At 47.0% G+C, this 14,462-nt stretch overlaps 1 protein-coding gene across 4 annotated transcripts in view; it reads right to left on the minus strand.

Moving 5' to 3' along the window:
- Window positions 1–13,143, minus strand: part of LOC145356803 (membrane-associated guanylate kinase, WW and PDZ domain-containing protein 3-like) — a 121,305-nt gene extending 108,162 nt beyond the window's left edge. For all 4 annotated transcript variants that reach the window (XM_080209685.1, XM_080209684.1, XM_080209687.1 and 1 more), the window contains exon 1: window positions 12,799–13,143. In XM_080209685.1, coding sequence (XP_080065811.1) covers window positions 12,799–13,069 — 271 coding nt within the window. In that variant the 5' untranslated portion in view covers window positions 13,070–13,143. The remainder of the gene's footprint in view (window positions 1–12,798) is intronic.
- Window positions 13,144–14,462: the final 1,319 nt, after the last annotated feature.

Consider the following 14,462-nt stretch of genomic DNA (forward strand, 5'->3'; position numbering starts at 1 on the left):
AAAATACAAAATTGACCTCATCCTCACCAGCCTGCCTGCTGCAGATACATCTGTTCACAATAGTTTCATCAGGAGTGACCACCATACAGTCCTTGTGGAGACCGTATCCTGTCTTCACATTAAGGATGCCCTTCCATTGCAGTATCACCATGCTAAATGGGATAGATTTCAAACAGAACTGGCAACACTAGACTTGGCATCCATAAGGCACTCTGGATCTTTAGCAACAGACTTGTGCTCAACCAGAATCTATAACCTCACAGCCTGGCATATCATTACCACCAAGCCTGGGAATCAACCCTGGCTCAATGAAGACTGCAGGAAGACATATAGGGGCATCACCAGGCATCCTTAAAAATGAGATGGTGTCAACACGGTGAAAATACAACAAGACTACTTGCATACCAAACAGCATAAGCAACAAATACACAGAGCTAAGCGACTCCAAAACAAACAGATCAGATTTAAGCTCTGCAGACCTGCCACATCCAGCTGTATATGGTGGTGGACGTTTGAACAACTCACTGGAGGCGGCCTCACAAATATCCCCCATCCCTAATGATGAAGGAGCCCACCACATCTATGCAAAAGATAAGCGGAAGCTTTCGCCACAATCTTCAGCCAGAAGTGTTGAGTAAATGATTCATCCCGACCTCCGCCAATTCGATTAACTCCACAAGATATGGGCCCTGGCAAATTTCCAGCAATAGCACTGACGGTTTGTGCTCCAGAATTTGCCATGCTCCTAGCCAAGCTGCTCCAGTACAGTTAAATACTGGCATCTATGTGGCAATGTGGAAAATTGTACAGGTATGTCCTGTACACAGAAAGAAAACAATTCCAACCCAGCTAATTACCACTCCATCAATCTACTCTCAATCATCAGTTCTGCCACGGTCACTCAGTTCCTAACCTCATTACAGCATTAGCTCAAACACAGACAAATCAGCTGAACTCCAGGAGTGAGGTGAGAGTGACTGCCCTCAAAATTGAGGCAGCATTTGACCAAACGTGGCATCAAAGAACCCTAGCAAAACCAGAGTCAATGGGAATTGAGGGAAAATCTTCCATTGGTTGAGTCATACTAAGTGAAAAGGAAGATGGTTGTGGTTAGGAACATTGGAATTAGCAGAAGTAAGCAAATTCAGTCCTTCGAGCCTGCTCCGCCATTCAGTCAGATCTTGGCCGATCTTTTCCTGGTCTCAAATCCACCACCCCATCTGTTCCCCATATCCCTCTTTCCCCTTTTTTTTTTTAAAATTAGAAATATGTCTATCTCCCTCTTGAAACCATTCAGCTGCATTCTCCCAAACAGCTGTGTGCTCACGTAAACCTCTGGGACTGCAGCGGTTCAAGAAGGCAGCTCACCACCACCTTCTCAAGGGCAACTAGGAGCGGGCAATAAAATCTGGCCTAGTTAACAATACCCACAAAAAAAAGTTCAAAACTAAGAGTTATGGGTCTTTGCAAAGGTTGCAACAAATTTTAAAGATCACCATCCAGACTCAAGGAAACTAAGAGTACCAGCCTATGCAATCTTTCTGGAGCTTCTTTGGATCCCTGTTTGGACTTTCATTCTAAATAAGACTTTGCAAAATGTGACTGCCTGCTGGTTATAAGTTGTTTCGCCTCTTGTACCTGAGTGAAACTGGCTCAGCTTCTAATTATAGATCTGATTGCTGTGCAATTCCTGTGACTAATTGCCACCGAAGCTTGCCTTACAAGCTTTTTTCCATGCATTCAGTGGCATTTTATTCTTCTAGGTTGACTACCAGTTCCTGATTTGCAAATTTAGTTTCTCTCCTGTAATAATTCTGTCCTAAAAGGCACCTTTTCTAGAAGGGAAAGACGATACACTGAGATAGAGTTTCACTGGTCATAGAATCTTGATATCAAAGGAGTATTTGGTATATCGTGCCCATGTCAACTATCTTACAAGAGCAACTCACAGTCCCACTTCCCTGCATTTTCCTCGTAGCCCTGCAAATTTAATGGTCCACATTCTAATTCCTCATACAAGAGGCCCATGTCTACATGGCATGACAACAGCTATTTGACTATGGAAGCATCAATAATGGAACACCAGCATTGTTACCAGGATTACTGCCTGGAGATCCAGTAACTCAAGAAACAAACAAGATTACACAAAAGCCTTTCACATTCTCTGGACATCCCAAAGTGATCAACAGCCAAGGAAGTAATTTTTGAAGTGCTACCACTCATTCTAGTTAGTCAAAAGATACAACCAATTCACACAAAGGGATCCCACAGACACCAAGAAACAACCAGTTGATCTGTTTTGCTACAATCATAGCACCATACAGTGCAGAAAAGGCCCTTCGGCCCATCAAATCTGCAGATATGCGAGAAACACCTGAACTCCCACCTAATCACATTTACCAGCATTTGGCCCATAGCCATGAATGCTATGATATGCCAAGTTCTCATTTAAGTACTTTTTAAATGTTGAGGCAATCCGCCTCTATCATCCTCCCAGGCAGTGCATTTCAGACCACCATCCTCTGGATAAAAACACTTTTCTTCACATCCCTCACACAACCTCCTGCCCCTCACCTTGAACCCACATCCCCTCATGAATGACTTTTCAACTAAGGGCAACAGCTGCTCCTTATCCACTCTGTCCATACCCCCCAACCTTGTACACTTCGTTCAGGTTGCCCCTCAGTCTACTAATTTAAGAACTTGGTAAAACATGAGTTGCTGGTCACATCAAATGGTGATGTTGCGCTGTGTACACACAGGAGTCAAGAGTAAACTCATACTTAAACCATGGGAGGTGGGGAAGAGAAAACATTTGCAGCAATTGGTACAGGTAGGAAAAGCTATTCCATTAAACGCATATCACTTGTTGGTCTTTGCTCTGTGGGCATCACTCTCACCACAGAGTCAGAAGACTGTAGGATCAAATTAGGCACAAAATCGAGGCTGATACTCCATTGCAAGACTGAGGTTGTGCTATACTGTTGCAGGTGCCATCTTTTAAATGAGATAGTACATTAAGGCCTTGTCTGTCTTCTTAGGAAGCAACTAGAAGATACCATGGCATTATTTCAAAGATGTGGAGATGCCGGCGTTGGACTGGGGCAACCACAGTAAAATGTCTCAACGCCTGTTGGACTTTAACCTGGTGTTGTAGGATTTCTTACCATGCCATTATTTCAAAGAGCAGCCAGAATTAATTCCAGTATGTCCAGTCCAACATTTATCCCTGAAATCATCAATAAAACAGATGATCTACTCATTATCATATTTCTGTTTCTGGGAGCTCGCTGGGTGGCATGGTGGCACAGTGGTTAGCACTGCTGCCTCAACGCCAGGTACCTGGGTTCAATTCCCAGCTTGGGCCACTGCAAATTCCACACAGACAGACATTCTCCCTGTGTCTGCGTGGATTTGCTCCAGGTGCTCCGGTTTCCTCCCAGAATCTGAAAGACATGCTGGTTAGGTGCAAAGACCATGCTAAATTTTCCCTCAGTGTCTCTGAACATGTGCCAGAGCGTGGCAACTAAGGGATTTTCACAGTAACTTCATGGCAGTGTTAATGCAAGCCTACTCATGACATTAATAAACCGTATTTTTTGAAAACAAATTGGCTGCTGCGTTTCCCACATTACAACATTGATTACACTTCATAAAGTGCATGAAGCATTTTGAGGCATCTGGAGATTGTAAATCTATGTCTGTCTTTTCTTTCTGAATGAACTGCAGATATCGGTATGGCGGCACAATGGTTATTGATGCTGCCTCACAGCTCCAGGGACACAAGCTCAATTCTAGCCTTGAGTCTGCCTTGTTTTCTCCTTGTCTGCATGGGTATTTGTCAGGTGCTCTGGTTTCCTCCCACAGTCCCAGATAAATTGCCTTAATTTGTCTGAGTGTGTGCCCTGTGATGGACTGGCATTCTCCCCGGGTGTATGCCGAACACCCTGTGCCTGTCGGGATAGACTCTGACTCCCTGTGACCTGAATTAGATTAAGTGGCTAAGTGAAAGTGAAGCAAAGTAGTATTGGTGGCTTAATTGACTAATCCACAACGCTGAGAACCTTCCATATTTACTACACTCAGTGGTGAAATGGATGATAAAGTAAAAAAGAAATAAAAGGATTGATGTAAATCCATTTTTAGAATATGTCCCTGGCTCAAGGAAATACTTGGCTTCTGACGCGCGTGGTCAATTAGCAGCATGTCAAAGAATTCCACCTGCAAAGCTGATTGTTCAAGACTACACAATCTGCTTTGATAAACACAAGTACTAAAACTTGTGTCAGTTAACCAGAAGGCACCGCAGAGAGGAAAATCATTACAAAATTTGCTCAGGAACCAAGAACAGCCATCATCTAGGAGAATTTCAATTGTGTACATCAACTCTTCTCTCTTACACTACTGAGCTTATTAACTCTGCAGTCACAATGCTGTTACTGTATCTTGACATATTAATCCAGCTCCCTTGTAAGGTCAGCTTTAGTCATTCCTGCCAACCAGTAACCAAATTATAAACCCTTTGCTATTGATACTGAGCTTGTGCAATTTACAAATCAACATTCCTAACCAGAATCAGTCTAGGTTACATTATTACATAACATCATGTAGCACTCCCTCTACAATCCCAATACACTATAGCAACAAACTGCATTTATATAGCAATTGTAACTATCAAAACACATCACAGAAGCATAATCACACACCAAACCACATAAGGAGATTGATTAGGAAAGGTGAGTGACTACACTTGACATCAATGCAGCATTTGACCAAGTGTGGCATCAAGGAGCCCTGGGAAAACTGGAGTCAATGGGAATCAGGAGGCAAATCTGGTTGGAGTCACATCCAACACAAAGGAAGATGGTTGTAGTTGTTGGAGGTCAATCATCTCAGCTCCAGTAGATCACGGCAGGAGTCCCTCAGGATAGTGTTCTAGGCCCACCATCTTCAGCAGCTTTAGCAATGACCTTCCTTCCAACTGAAGGTCAAAATTGGCAATGTTTGCTGATAACGACACAATGATCAGCACCATTCATGACTGCTCGTGTTATGGAAGTAGTCCACCTCTAAATGCAGGTGAAAGACCTGGACAATATCCAGTGACAAGTGGACAATACAAGACATAGGCAACAGCCATCTCCAACAGGAAAGAATCCAACCGTTACCCACTGACAATCAATGGCATTATCACTGAGTCAGCCACAATCAGCATCCTGCAGGTTACCATTGACCAGAAATGGAACTCGCCAAATAAATACTGTGGCTACAAGAGCAGGTCAGATACGTTAGTTGCAAGATTCAGTTATCTCCTGATTCCCCAAAATCTGACTACCAACTACAAGGCAAAGTGATGGGAATGTGATGGAATACACTCCACTTGCCTGGACAAGTGCAGCTCCCACACCACTCAAGAATCTCAACACCATCCAGGACAAGGTAGCCCACATGATTGGCACCCCATCCACAATTACTCATTCCCTCAACCACCAACACATAGTATCAGCAGTGTTTTTTTTCCATACATTGACAGGAAGCAGGCCAGCATTTGTTGCCTATCCCACACCTGCAAGTTCAGGTCAAAATCCTGAATTTCCCTCCATAACAGCTTTGTAGGCATACATACACATCATGACAGCAGCTGTTCAAAAAGCCAGCTTACCACCACCTTCTAAAGACAATTAGAGATGGGCAATAAACGCTGGCCTAGCCCACATTCCACGATCGAATATGACAAACACAAAGTTTGGTCAAAATGTAGATTTTAAACAGCTCTTAAAAGAGAAAGAGCTGAGAGAATTCCAGAGCTTAAGATGTTCACAGCTGAAAGCAAGGTGGGGCAAGAAAAGCAAGGATGCTCAAAATATTGGAGAAGGTTTTCATAGCTGGAGGTGATTACACAGATAGCCCAAACGAAGAGAACCTTTCCTAATCCACAAGTGAGTAGTAAAGCAACAAACTGACTGAGGAATTGGCTATAATTAAACTGTAAAGGAAATTGGGAGCAGGAGGGCGTGTGCAAGATTCAGGAGGGATTATAACAGAGATATTAGGGATGGTACATACAAGGAGGTGGACAAAGGTTAAAGGTTGCTCAAAAGATGCCGTGCAGCAGAAATATTTGAGAAACAATGGGACTACTGGACACAGATACAGATACTTAAGGGGTTGGGCAGCTTGGATCAGAGCCAGATCAGAACATTCCTCAGATTGTACAGGCCGTGCCTAACCATCAGTGTCACGCAGTAACACCAGGCCCATCTCCCTGGACTTGCTCATTAATATCTAAAAATACAGTAAAATAGGAGGGCACAAAGAATCAAGCTTATCCTAGCCAACAGCCACGAAAGTCTATGCCATCACAACAGTTCCTATCTCCTGAATAGCAAATCATATGGAGGTGAAGAATCTATGCATAACTTAAGGGCAAGACTGTGGTGCCTCAGGCAAAGCTTGCTTGCGTTTCTGATGGTTCTTTGGCGTAAAAGAAAAACTAGCATTTATAAAGTGCCCTTTTTGAATCGCAAGACTGCCATAGTGCTTCACAGTTTACTATTTCAGATATAGGCATTTTGCATACAAGTTCTCAAAGCGAGTTTTGGTGACTCTGCCCTGGGGGTGTTTGATGGGGACAGTGTAAAGGAAGCTTCAATCTGTATCCAACCCCGTGCTGTATCTGTCCTGGGAGAGTTTGATGGGGACAGTGTAGAGGGAGCTTTACTCTGTATGTGACTAGTGGAGTGCCCCAGGGGTCGGTGCTGGGGCCTCAGCTTTTTACCATTTGTGTAGATGATCTGGAGAAGGGAACTGAGTGTAGGGTGTCGAAATTTGCTGATGACACCAAGATTGGGGGAACGGCAAATTGTGCGGAGGGTGTGGAGAGTCTGCAGAAGGATCTAGATAGGCTGGGCAAATGGGCCAGGAAATGGCAAATGGAATTTAATGCTGGCAAGTGTGAGGTGGTCCACTTTGGTAGGAATAATGGTAGGGAGGATTATTACTTACGTGGCGAAAAACTGCAGCAGGCGACGGTGCAGAGGGACCTCAGGGTCCTTGTGCATGAGTCGCAAAAACCCAGCCTGCAGGTGCAGCAGGTGGTCAGGAAGGTGAATGGGATGCTGGCCTTCATAGCGAGGGGGATTGAAGTAGGGAGGTCTTGCTGCAGCTGTATAGGGCATTGGTGAGGCCGCAGCTGGAGTACTGTGTGCAGTTTTGGGCGCCGCACCTGCGCAAAGATATTTTGGCCTTGGAGGGAGTGCAGAGGAGGTTTACTAGGCTGATACCGGAGTTGAGGGGGTTGAGCTATGAGGAGAGGCTGAATAAACTAGGCTTGTACCAGTTAGAGTTTAGAAGAATGAGGGGAGATCTCATTGAGACGTATAAGACGATGAATGGGATGGATAGGATAGAGGTGGAGAGACTCTTCCCGCTCAGAAAGGACAGTAGGACTAGGGGGCACAGCCTCAAGATAAAGGGGGGGCGGTTTAGAACGGAGTTGAGGAGGAACTTCTTCACTCAAAGGGTGGTGAATCTCTGGAATTCTCTGCCCGTTGAAGTGGTGGAGGCTGCCTCGCTAAATATTTTTAAGACGCGGGTTGATGGGTTTTTGATAAGAGAGGGGATTAAGGGTTATGGGGAGAGGGCGGGAAAGTGGAACTGAGCCACGACAGATCAGCCATGATCTTATTGAATGGCGGGGCAGGCTCGAAGGGCTAGATGGCCTACTCCTGCTCCTATTTCTTATGTTCTTATGTTCATGCTTTACCTGTCTTAGGAGTGTTTGATGGGGGAAATTTAGAGGGAGCTTACTCTATATCTAACCCCATGCTGTGACTGCCCTGGGAGTGCTTGATGGGGACAGTATAAAGGGAGCTTTACTCTGTATCTAACCCCGTGTTGTACCTATCCTGTAAGTGTTTGATGGGGAAAGTGTAGAGGGAGCTTTACTCTGTATCTAACCCTGTGCTGTACCTGAGTTTGACAGATACAAATGACAGAAGAGGGGAGTATCTTATTCTCCTGTCTTTGACATTGCACATCTTGATTATAGATGTCAACCCATGAGAAAAGCAGTACATTTCTTGGACAGTCAGGTAACTGACATTTCATGGCACATAGGACATCCTCAAGGTAAGCTTGATAAAAACAGAGAACTGCCTCACCAAAGAGGGGAAATGAATTACCAGGCTTCTTACAAGGGCAGGAATCAATACAGAATACAGCCAAAAAGACTTTTAACCACAAAATCATTGCGTCAATAAATACTGCAACAACTGCTGCTACAAAGTACTGTCCAAATACCCAAGTTTCCAAAGACATTGGCTTTCAGTCAGTCTTTAACCCATTAAAAGCAAATAGCATGCATTCATTCGCAATTCCCTACAGGTTACTCTGCTGTTGTTACGTAGAGGGAGCAGGGAGGAAACAATCAGAGCTTGGTGAAGCTCTCTCCAAATCACAAAGCAGAAGACAAAGTCAGCGTTTTGCGATTTCTCAAGGGCTGGAGCTAAACCCACACTGCTGGCAATCTCCTAAAACACCTCGGAACATCTGAAGGGAGAAAGAGAGAGAGAGAGGGAGGGAGAGAGAGGAGAAAAATATATCATCCAATCAAATAAGGATCAAGCTCCACAGTTATCAGTCAGGTGTTCATCAGTCAGTTAACAAAACCTGAAAAAAAGCAAAGGGATTGCTGGATTCTAACAGCAAATCAGGCGGGGGAGGAGAGTGTGTGTGTGTGTGTGTGTGTGTGTGTGTGTGTGTGTGCACGCGCGTGCATGTGAGAGAGTGATGGGGGGGTGATGAAGGGTGAAGAGTAAAGAGCTGTCACTGACCCTTGTATAATACTCACTTTATCAGACAGCAGGGACAGCCACAAGTACAAGAGGTTCCATCATGATCTGTTGGCCATGCACCCGAATATAACTGTGCCCCAAACCCTCTATAGCCTCAGTTAATTTGTGTCCTCTGCCACCACAGCTACTATGAGCCCTAACTGCTCACTCCTCCCCACAGCAAGTAGTTTCCTCCTTGACCCTTATTAAACTGCAGCCCAGAGTTGTTCCTTCAGACCCCTGGTAAAATAACTCTCTTCTTGCACAACCCTGCTGTACAGTAAAGGAAGTGCTTTAGAAATGCAGTCAAGCGCCACAATGTCAGAAATACTGCAGTCACTTTGGACATACCAAATCCCACAATTGGCATGTGGTAATGACCCAGATAATCTGTTTGAGTGATGTTGATTGTGGGATAATGTTGCGCAGGGCACCTCCGCTGATAATCTTCAAATAGTGCTGTTGGATCTTTAACATCCACATAACGGGGCCTCAATTTAACATTGCATCCAAACGATGGCATCTCTGATCGCACTGCACTCTCTTTACTCAATCTTCTGATGCAGGCAGAAATGCTACCACTGAGACAGACAAAACCCCTGAAAGCAACTTATTCATGTTGCTGGCACGCCACACAAACAGTACAAATAATTACTTTTAAAATATCCAAGGTTCTGAGGGACTACTTAACTTAATACATGCTGAATATTTAACATCAAATGAGTCTCAATAAGACACTGAATATTCCACTGTGTTAATTAGGGATCTCAGCACCAATACAAACCTCGATAATCCCAATCCTACGAGGTCACTTATGACAGAAGAACTCAAGAGGAGACAGATAATACAGACCAGGGTCTACCTAGTTCACGTTTACCATCCAGTTAATCACAGGAATGGAGCTGTTGGTTAATCTCAGCCATCAATCTCCAATGAGTCAACAAGACAGCCAGACACATGGAGGAAAATGGGTCCAAAGGCAGCACAGTATTTAGTACTGCTGCTTCACAGCTCCAGGGTCCTGGATTCGATTCTCAGCTTGGGTCACTGTGTGTGGAGTTTGCACATTCTCCTTGTGTCTGCGTGAGTTTCCTCCAGGTGCTCTGGTTTCCTCCCACAGTCCAGAAATGTGCAGGTTAGGTTGATTGGCCATATTAAAATTACCCCTTAGTGTCCTGAGATGCGCAGGTTAGTGGGATTAGCGGGTAAATGTGTAGGGACATGGGGGTAGGGCCTGGGTGGGATTGTGGTCGATGCAGACTTGATGGGCCAAATGGCCTCCTTCCGCACTGTAGGGTTTCTATGATTATTCAATGACACCTGTTCCTCCTGTGCACATTACAGGACAACACATCTTAAATTACTCCAGAATCTAAGTGCATACTAACTGCTCCCACCATCTCCCCACGGAGCCCAAGATTGACCACTGGCTCATAGAAATATAGTCTCGAATTCTCTGCCTTCAAGTGTAGAGAGTGTCCTCTAGCCAATGTGAAAGAACTGGTCCAGTGGACATTATCCAGTCCCTTTGGAATCCTAAAAAGAGCAATTTTATTACCTCTCAACCTTCTCTTCCTTAAATAGAGCATGCCCAAATTACAATCACTCTTGAATACATTCTTGCACCTCTCCCCAAGACAGTGATTTTCACAAAGCTGCAGGTGTTGCTGACAGACTCAGTGTCTGCAGCCCTGCAAAGGAGCCTCCGAACATCTCAGCATGCAGACAGGATCAGGAAAACCACCACTAACTTAATGCGCAGCACCAATATGGTCAAACCATAACCCACTAGTTAGCTACGTAGGTAATCAGAAGATGCTTCTTTCCAGTATCCCTTCCCACCTCCCATTTCAGAGGAGGAGAGGGCTACAAATGTCATGTCCTCAGCATGGGTACAGAAAACAACGCAGGGCAGTCCCTAGCAAAGAGAATGCACGGGAAGAAAGGTAGGAGGAACCCTTCACAGAAGACGGTGAGACAGCCAAAGAACTGAAAACTGGATTGGTTTATTCCAAAGAGCTGCCCGAGATCAGGGGAGAATAGTTCAAAGAATGATAGTGTTTTGGCAGTACTCATTACACACAGAAACTCAGCTTTGGCTTGGAGATAAATCTATGAAAATACTCCACATTGTTTTGGCTGGAGCAGAGCAGGTTCTTAACGGAAAGAATTAATTTCCAGTGCTGGAGTGAATATTTATCCAATTCTCACAAATTTATCTGATTTTACAAAAATGTAAAACAAGAAGATTGAAGAACAATCCAAAGATATATCTCATCTACAGTGAACAGCTGTTAAAATGTCAACCCTGATGACAAAGATCCCAATCTGACGATCGGTATATTATTCCACAGTTCTATCTTTTCTCATCTTTTATATTTTACTCGGAATGTTTGATTAAAAAACAACTTACCTCAAATCAGCCCTTGGCCGTGACAGGAGTTACTTTTTAAATAAATCTTTAATAATTAAAATACAACTAGTAAATTCCAACATTAAATGCAAGCAATCAGCTTTTAATGTGTAAAATCATTTTGTTTCTCGATAATAAAAGATCAATGAAATAACAAGAATATATTTTGCAATTTTTTTTTCACGTTCATCTCTCATGGACTTCCTGCAGAAATGTTGCTGACCCTTCATCCAACAGCTTTCCACAAGAGAGTAAGGCTGAGAATAGGCAGCGTGCACGCGTGAATTAAACCATTCCCACAAACCATGGGCACTATTACATCAACCCAACCTCATTCCAGTCATACATAACCAGCCCCAGAGCAAAGAAAACACAATGAATCAAACAACAAATGTTTTTAAGCACAGTCATCATTATTCAGTCACTGTAACCACTGATCAATGTCTCTCTAAGTTATTCCCTCATGCCTGGACTTTCCTCCACCAATTAATAGTTAATAGCCTTTATCCCCCTCTGCCCTACATCACTCCAGATCTGTATTCCCTCCCATAGTTACTCTCCCTGATATTTCTCAGATGGTCTCCAAAGTTTCCATTTTCTCCCAACTCAGTCCCATCCTACCACCAATCACCAGTCCTCCTTTTCTATCCATGTTTCCCTTTATCATAGAATCCTTACAGTGCAGGAGGCCATTCAGCCCATCAAACCTGCACCAACAACAATCCCACCCAGGGCCTATCCCTGTCACCCCACACATTTACCCCACAAATCCCTCTAACCTACACATCCCAGGCATTAAGGGGCAATTTAGCATGGTCAATCAACCTAACCCACTCATCTTTGGAGTGTGGGAAGAAACCGCAGCTCCCGGAGGAAACCCACACAGAGACAGGGAGAACGTGCCAGTGACCCACGCCAGGAACCAAACCCTGGATCTGAGAGGCAGCAAAACCCCACACTCTCCTCATCCCCTACTGCACCCAGGCATCTTCCCATTGTCTGCCCACCCCCTCTGCACTATTTTGACATCTCCCTCCCTCACGTTCTCACCCTCCCGCACCACCCCCCATTCCCTCACGTTCTCACCCTCCCGCACCACCCCCCATTCCCTCACGTTCTCACCCTCCCGCACCACCCCCCATTCCCTCACGTTCTCACCCTCCCGCACCACCCCCCATTCCCTCACGTTCTCACCCTCCCGCACCACCCCCCATTCCCTCACGTTCTCACCCTCCCGCACCACCCCCCATTCCCTCACGTTCTCACCCTCCCGCACCACCCCCCATTCCCTCACGTTCTCACCCTCCCGCACCACCCCCCATTCCCTCCCCACCCTCCCCCTCCACCCCCCATTCCCTCCCCACCCTCCCCCTCCACCCCCCATTCCCTCCCCACCCTCCCCCTCCAGCCCCCATTCTCCCTCACCCTCCCCCTCCAGCCCCCATTCTCCCTCACCCTCCCCCTCCAGCCCCCACTCTCTCCCCACTGTCAACCCCTCCCCCTCACACTCCCCCCCTCTCTCTCCCCACTCTGCCCCCTCCCCCCCCTCACCTGGCCGCACTGTCCGCACTCGGACGGGCTGGGGGAAGTGCCTGATGACGGCGCGGACATCGCGTCGGGTCAGGCCGCTGACCGGTGTCCCGTTCACCTCCAGCAGGATATCCCCGGGTCCGGGGCCGCTCTCGGTGCCGCCGAGCGAGGATCCCAGGACGGGGAACTGTCCGAACTCGGCCCCGCCGCCCAGCGACAGCGCCTCCCCGGACACGGCCGCCTCCTGGGCCCGGCTCAGCCAGTGCCGCCGCCGGCGCAGCGATTTGGACATAGCGGGGCCTCGGGGCCGAGCCCCGGCCTCCCGCTCCCCGCTCTCTCGCTGCGGCGCTGCCCGGCCTCCGGGATCCTGTCACCGACTGCGGGGGCCGCGAGCCGCGGCGTCATGGCATCAGCACGCAGCGCTGGGGGGGCGGGGCGACCTACAACCAATCAGGAGCCACGCGCCTCCCGGCCCCCCCCCGCCCCGCCCCGCCCAGATGACTGGGCCCCACCCCCAGCACCACTGGCCCGCCCCCACAGCCCGGGCCACGCCCCCAGCGCCCCACCCCCGCCCCCACAGCCCGGGCCACGCCCCTAGCACCCCGACCCCGCCCCACTGCCCGTACCACGCCCCCAGCACCCCGACCCCGCCGCCCGGGCCACGCCCCCAGCACCCCGACACCGCCCCCACTGCCTGGGCCACGCCCCCAGCACCCTGACACCGCCCCCACTGCCTGGGCCCCACCCCCACTCCCTTAGCCCCCACCCTTACAGTCCCAGCCCCGCCCCCTCATGCCTCACCTGTAGGTCTCTGCCAGGATTGGGAATCGACTCATGGATGGACAGTCCCAATGCGCCACAGTGAAAAACCGCACCGACCTCCTCAGAAGACAAACATGGGACACGGTGGACAGAGTACCCTTCATCGTCCAGTACTTCCCCGGAGCGGAGAAACTACAATATCTTCTCCGGCGTCTTCAACATGTCATTGATGAAGACGAGCACCTCACCAAGGCCATCCCCGTACCCCCATTTGTTGTCTTCAAACAACCGCATAACCTCAAACAGATCATTGTCCGCAGCAAATTATGATGTGGAGATGCCAGCGTTGGAGTGAGGTAAAGTGAGTGGAGAGTCATCTCTTTAACCTGTGCTTTACGCTCTCTCCACTCATATTGTCTGTACCTTTAAGATTTGATTACCTGTAAAGACTCACATTCCAACCATTGTTTTGTAAATTGAGTTTGTGTCTTTATATTCCCTGTTTGTGAACAGAACTCCCACCCACCTGATGAAGGAGCAGCGCTCCGAAAGCGAGTGGCTCGTGCTACCAAGTAAACCTGTTGGACTTTAACCTGTTGTGAGACTTCTTACTGTGCCCACCCCAGTCCAACACCAGCATCTCCACATCAGATTCTGGGGAACAGAATAGGCAAAGAACAACAACAGGTGTGAGGATTACAGATACAGTCATTCATACCAAAAGTCTTGCGTATGGAGCACATTTCCTGTATCATACTTAGTTTCTGTAACACATCCCCGTCACACTTTAGTATCACTTTTTTTCTAACACTCTTCACCGATCACGTGATGAACACTGTGGAAAAGCTGAGTAATGAATTAAAAGTCTTACGCGTACTGCAGACTTTCTGTAAGAGAGATTCTGGTAACATCCAGAGAGGTTT

Source organism: Carcharhinus amblyrhynchos, chromosome 22 (genome assembly GCF_965287045.1).
Source record: "Carcharhinus amblyrhynchos chromosome 22, sCarAmb.v2.hapA, whole genome shotgun sequence".
Classification (NCBI taxonomy): Eukaryota; Metazoa; Chordata; class Chondrichthyes; order Carcharhiniformes; family Carcharhinidae; genus Carcharhinus; species Carcharhinus amblyrhynchos.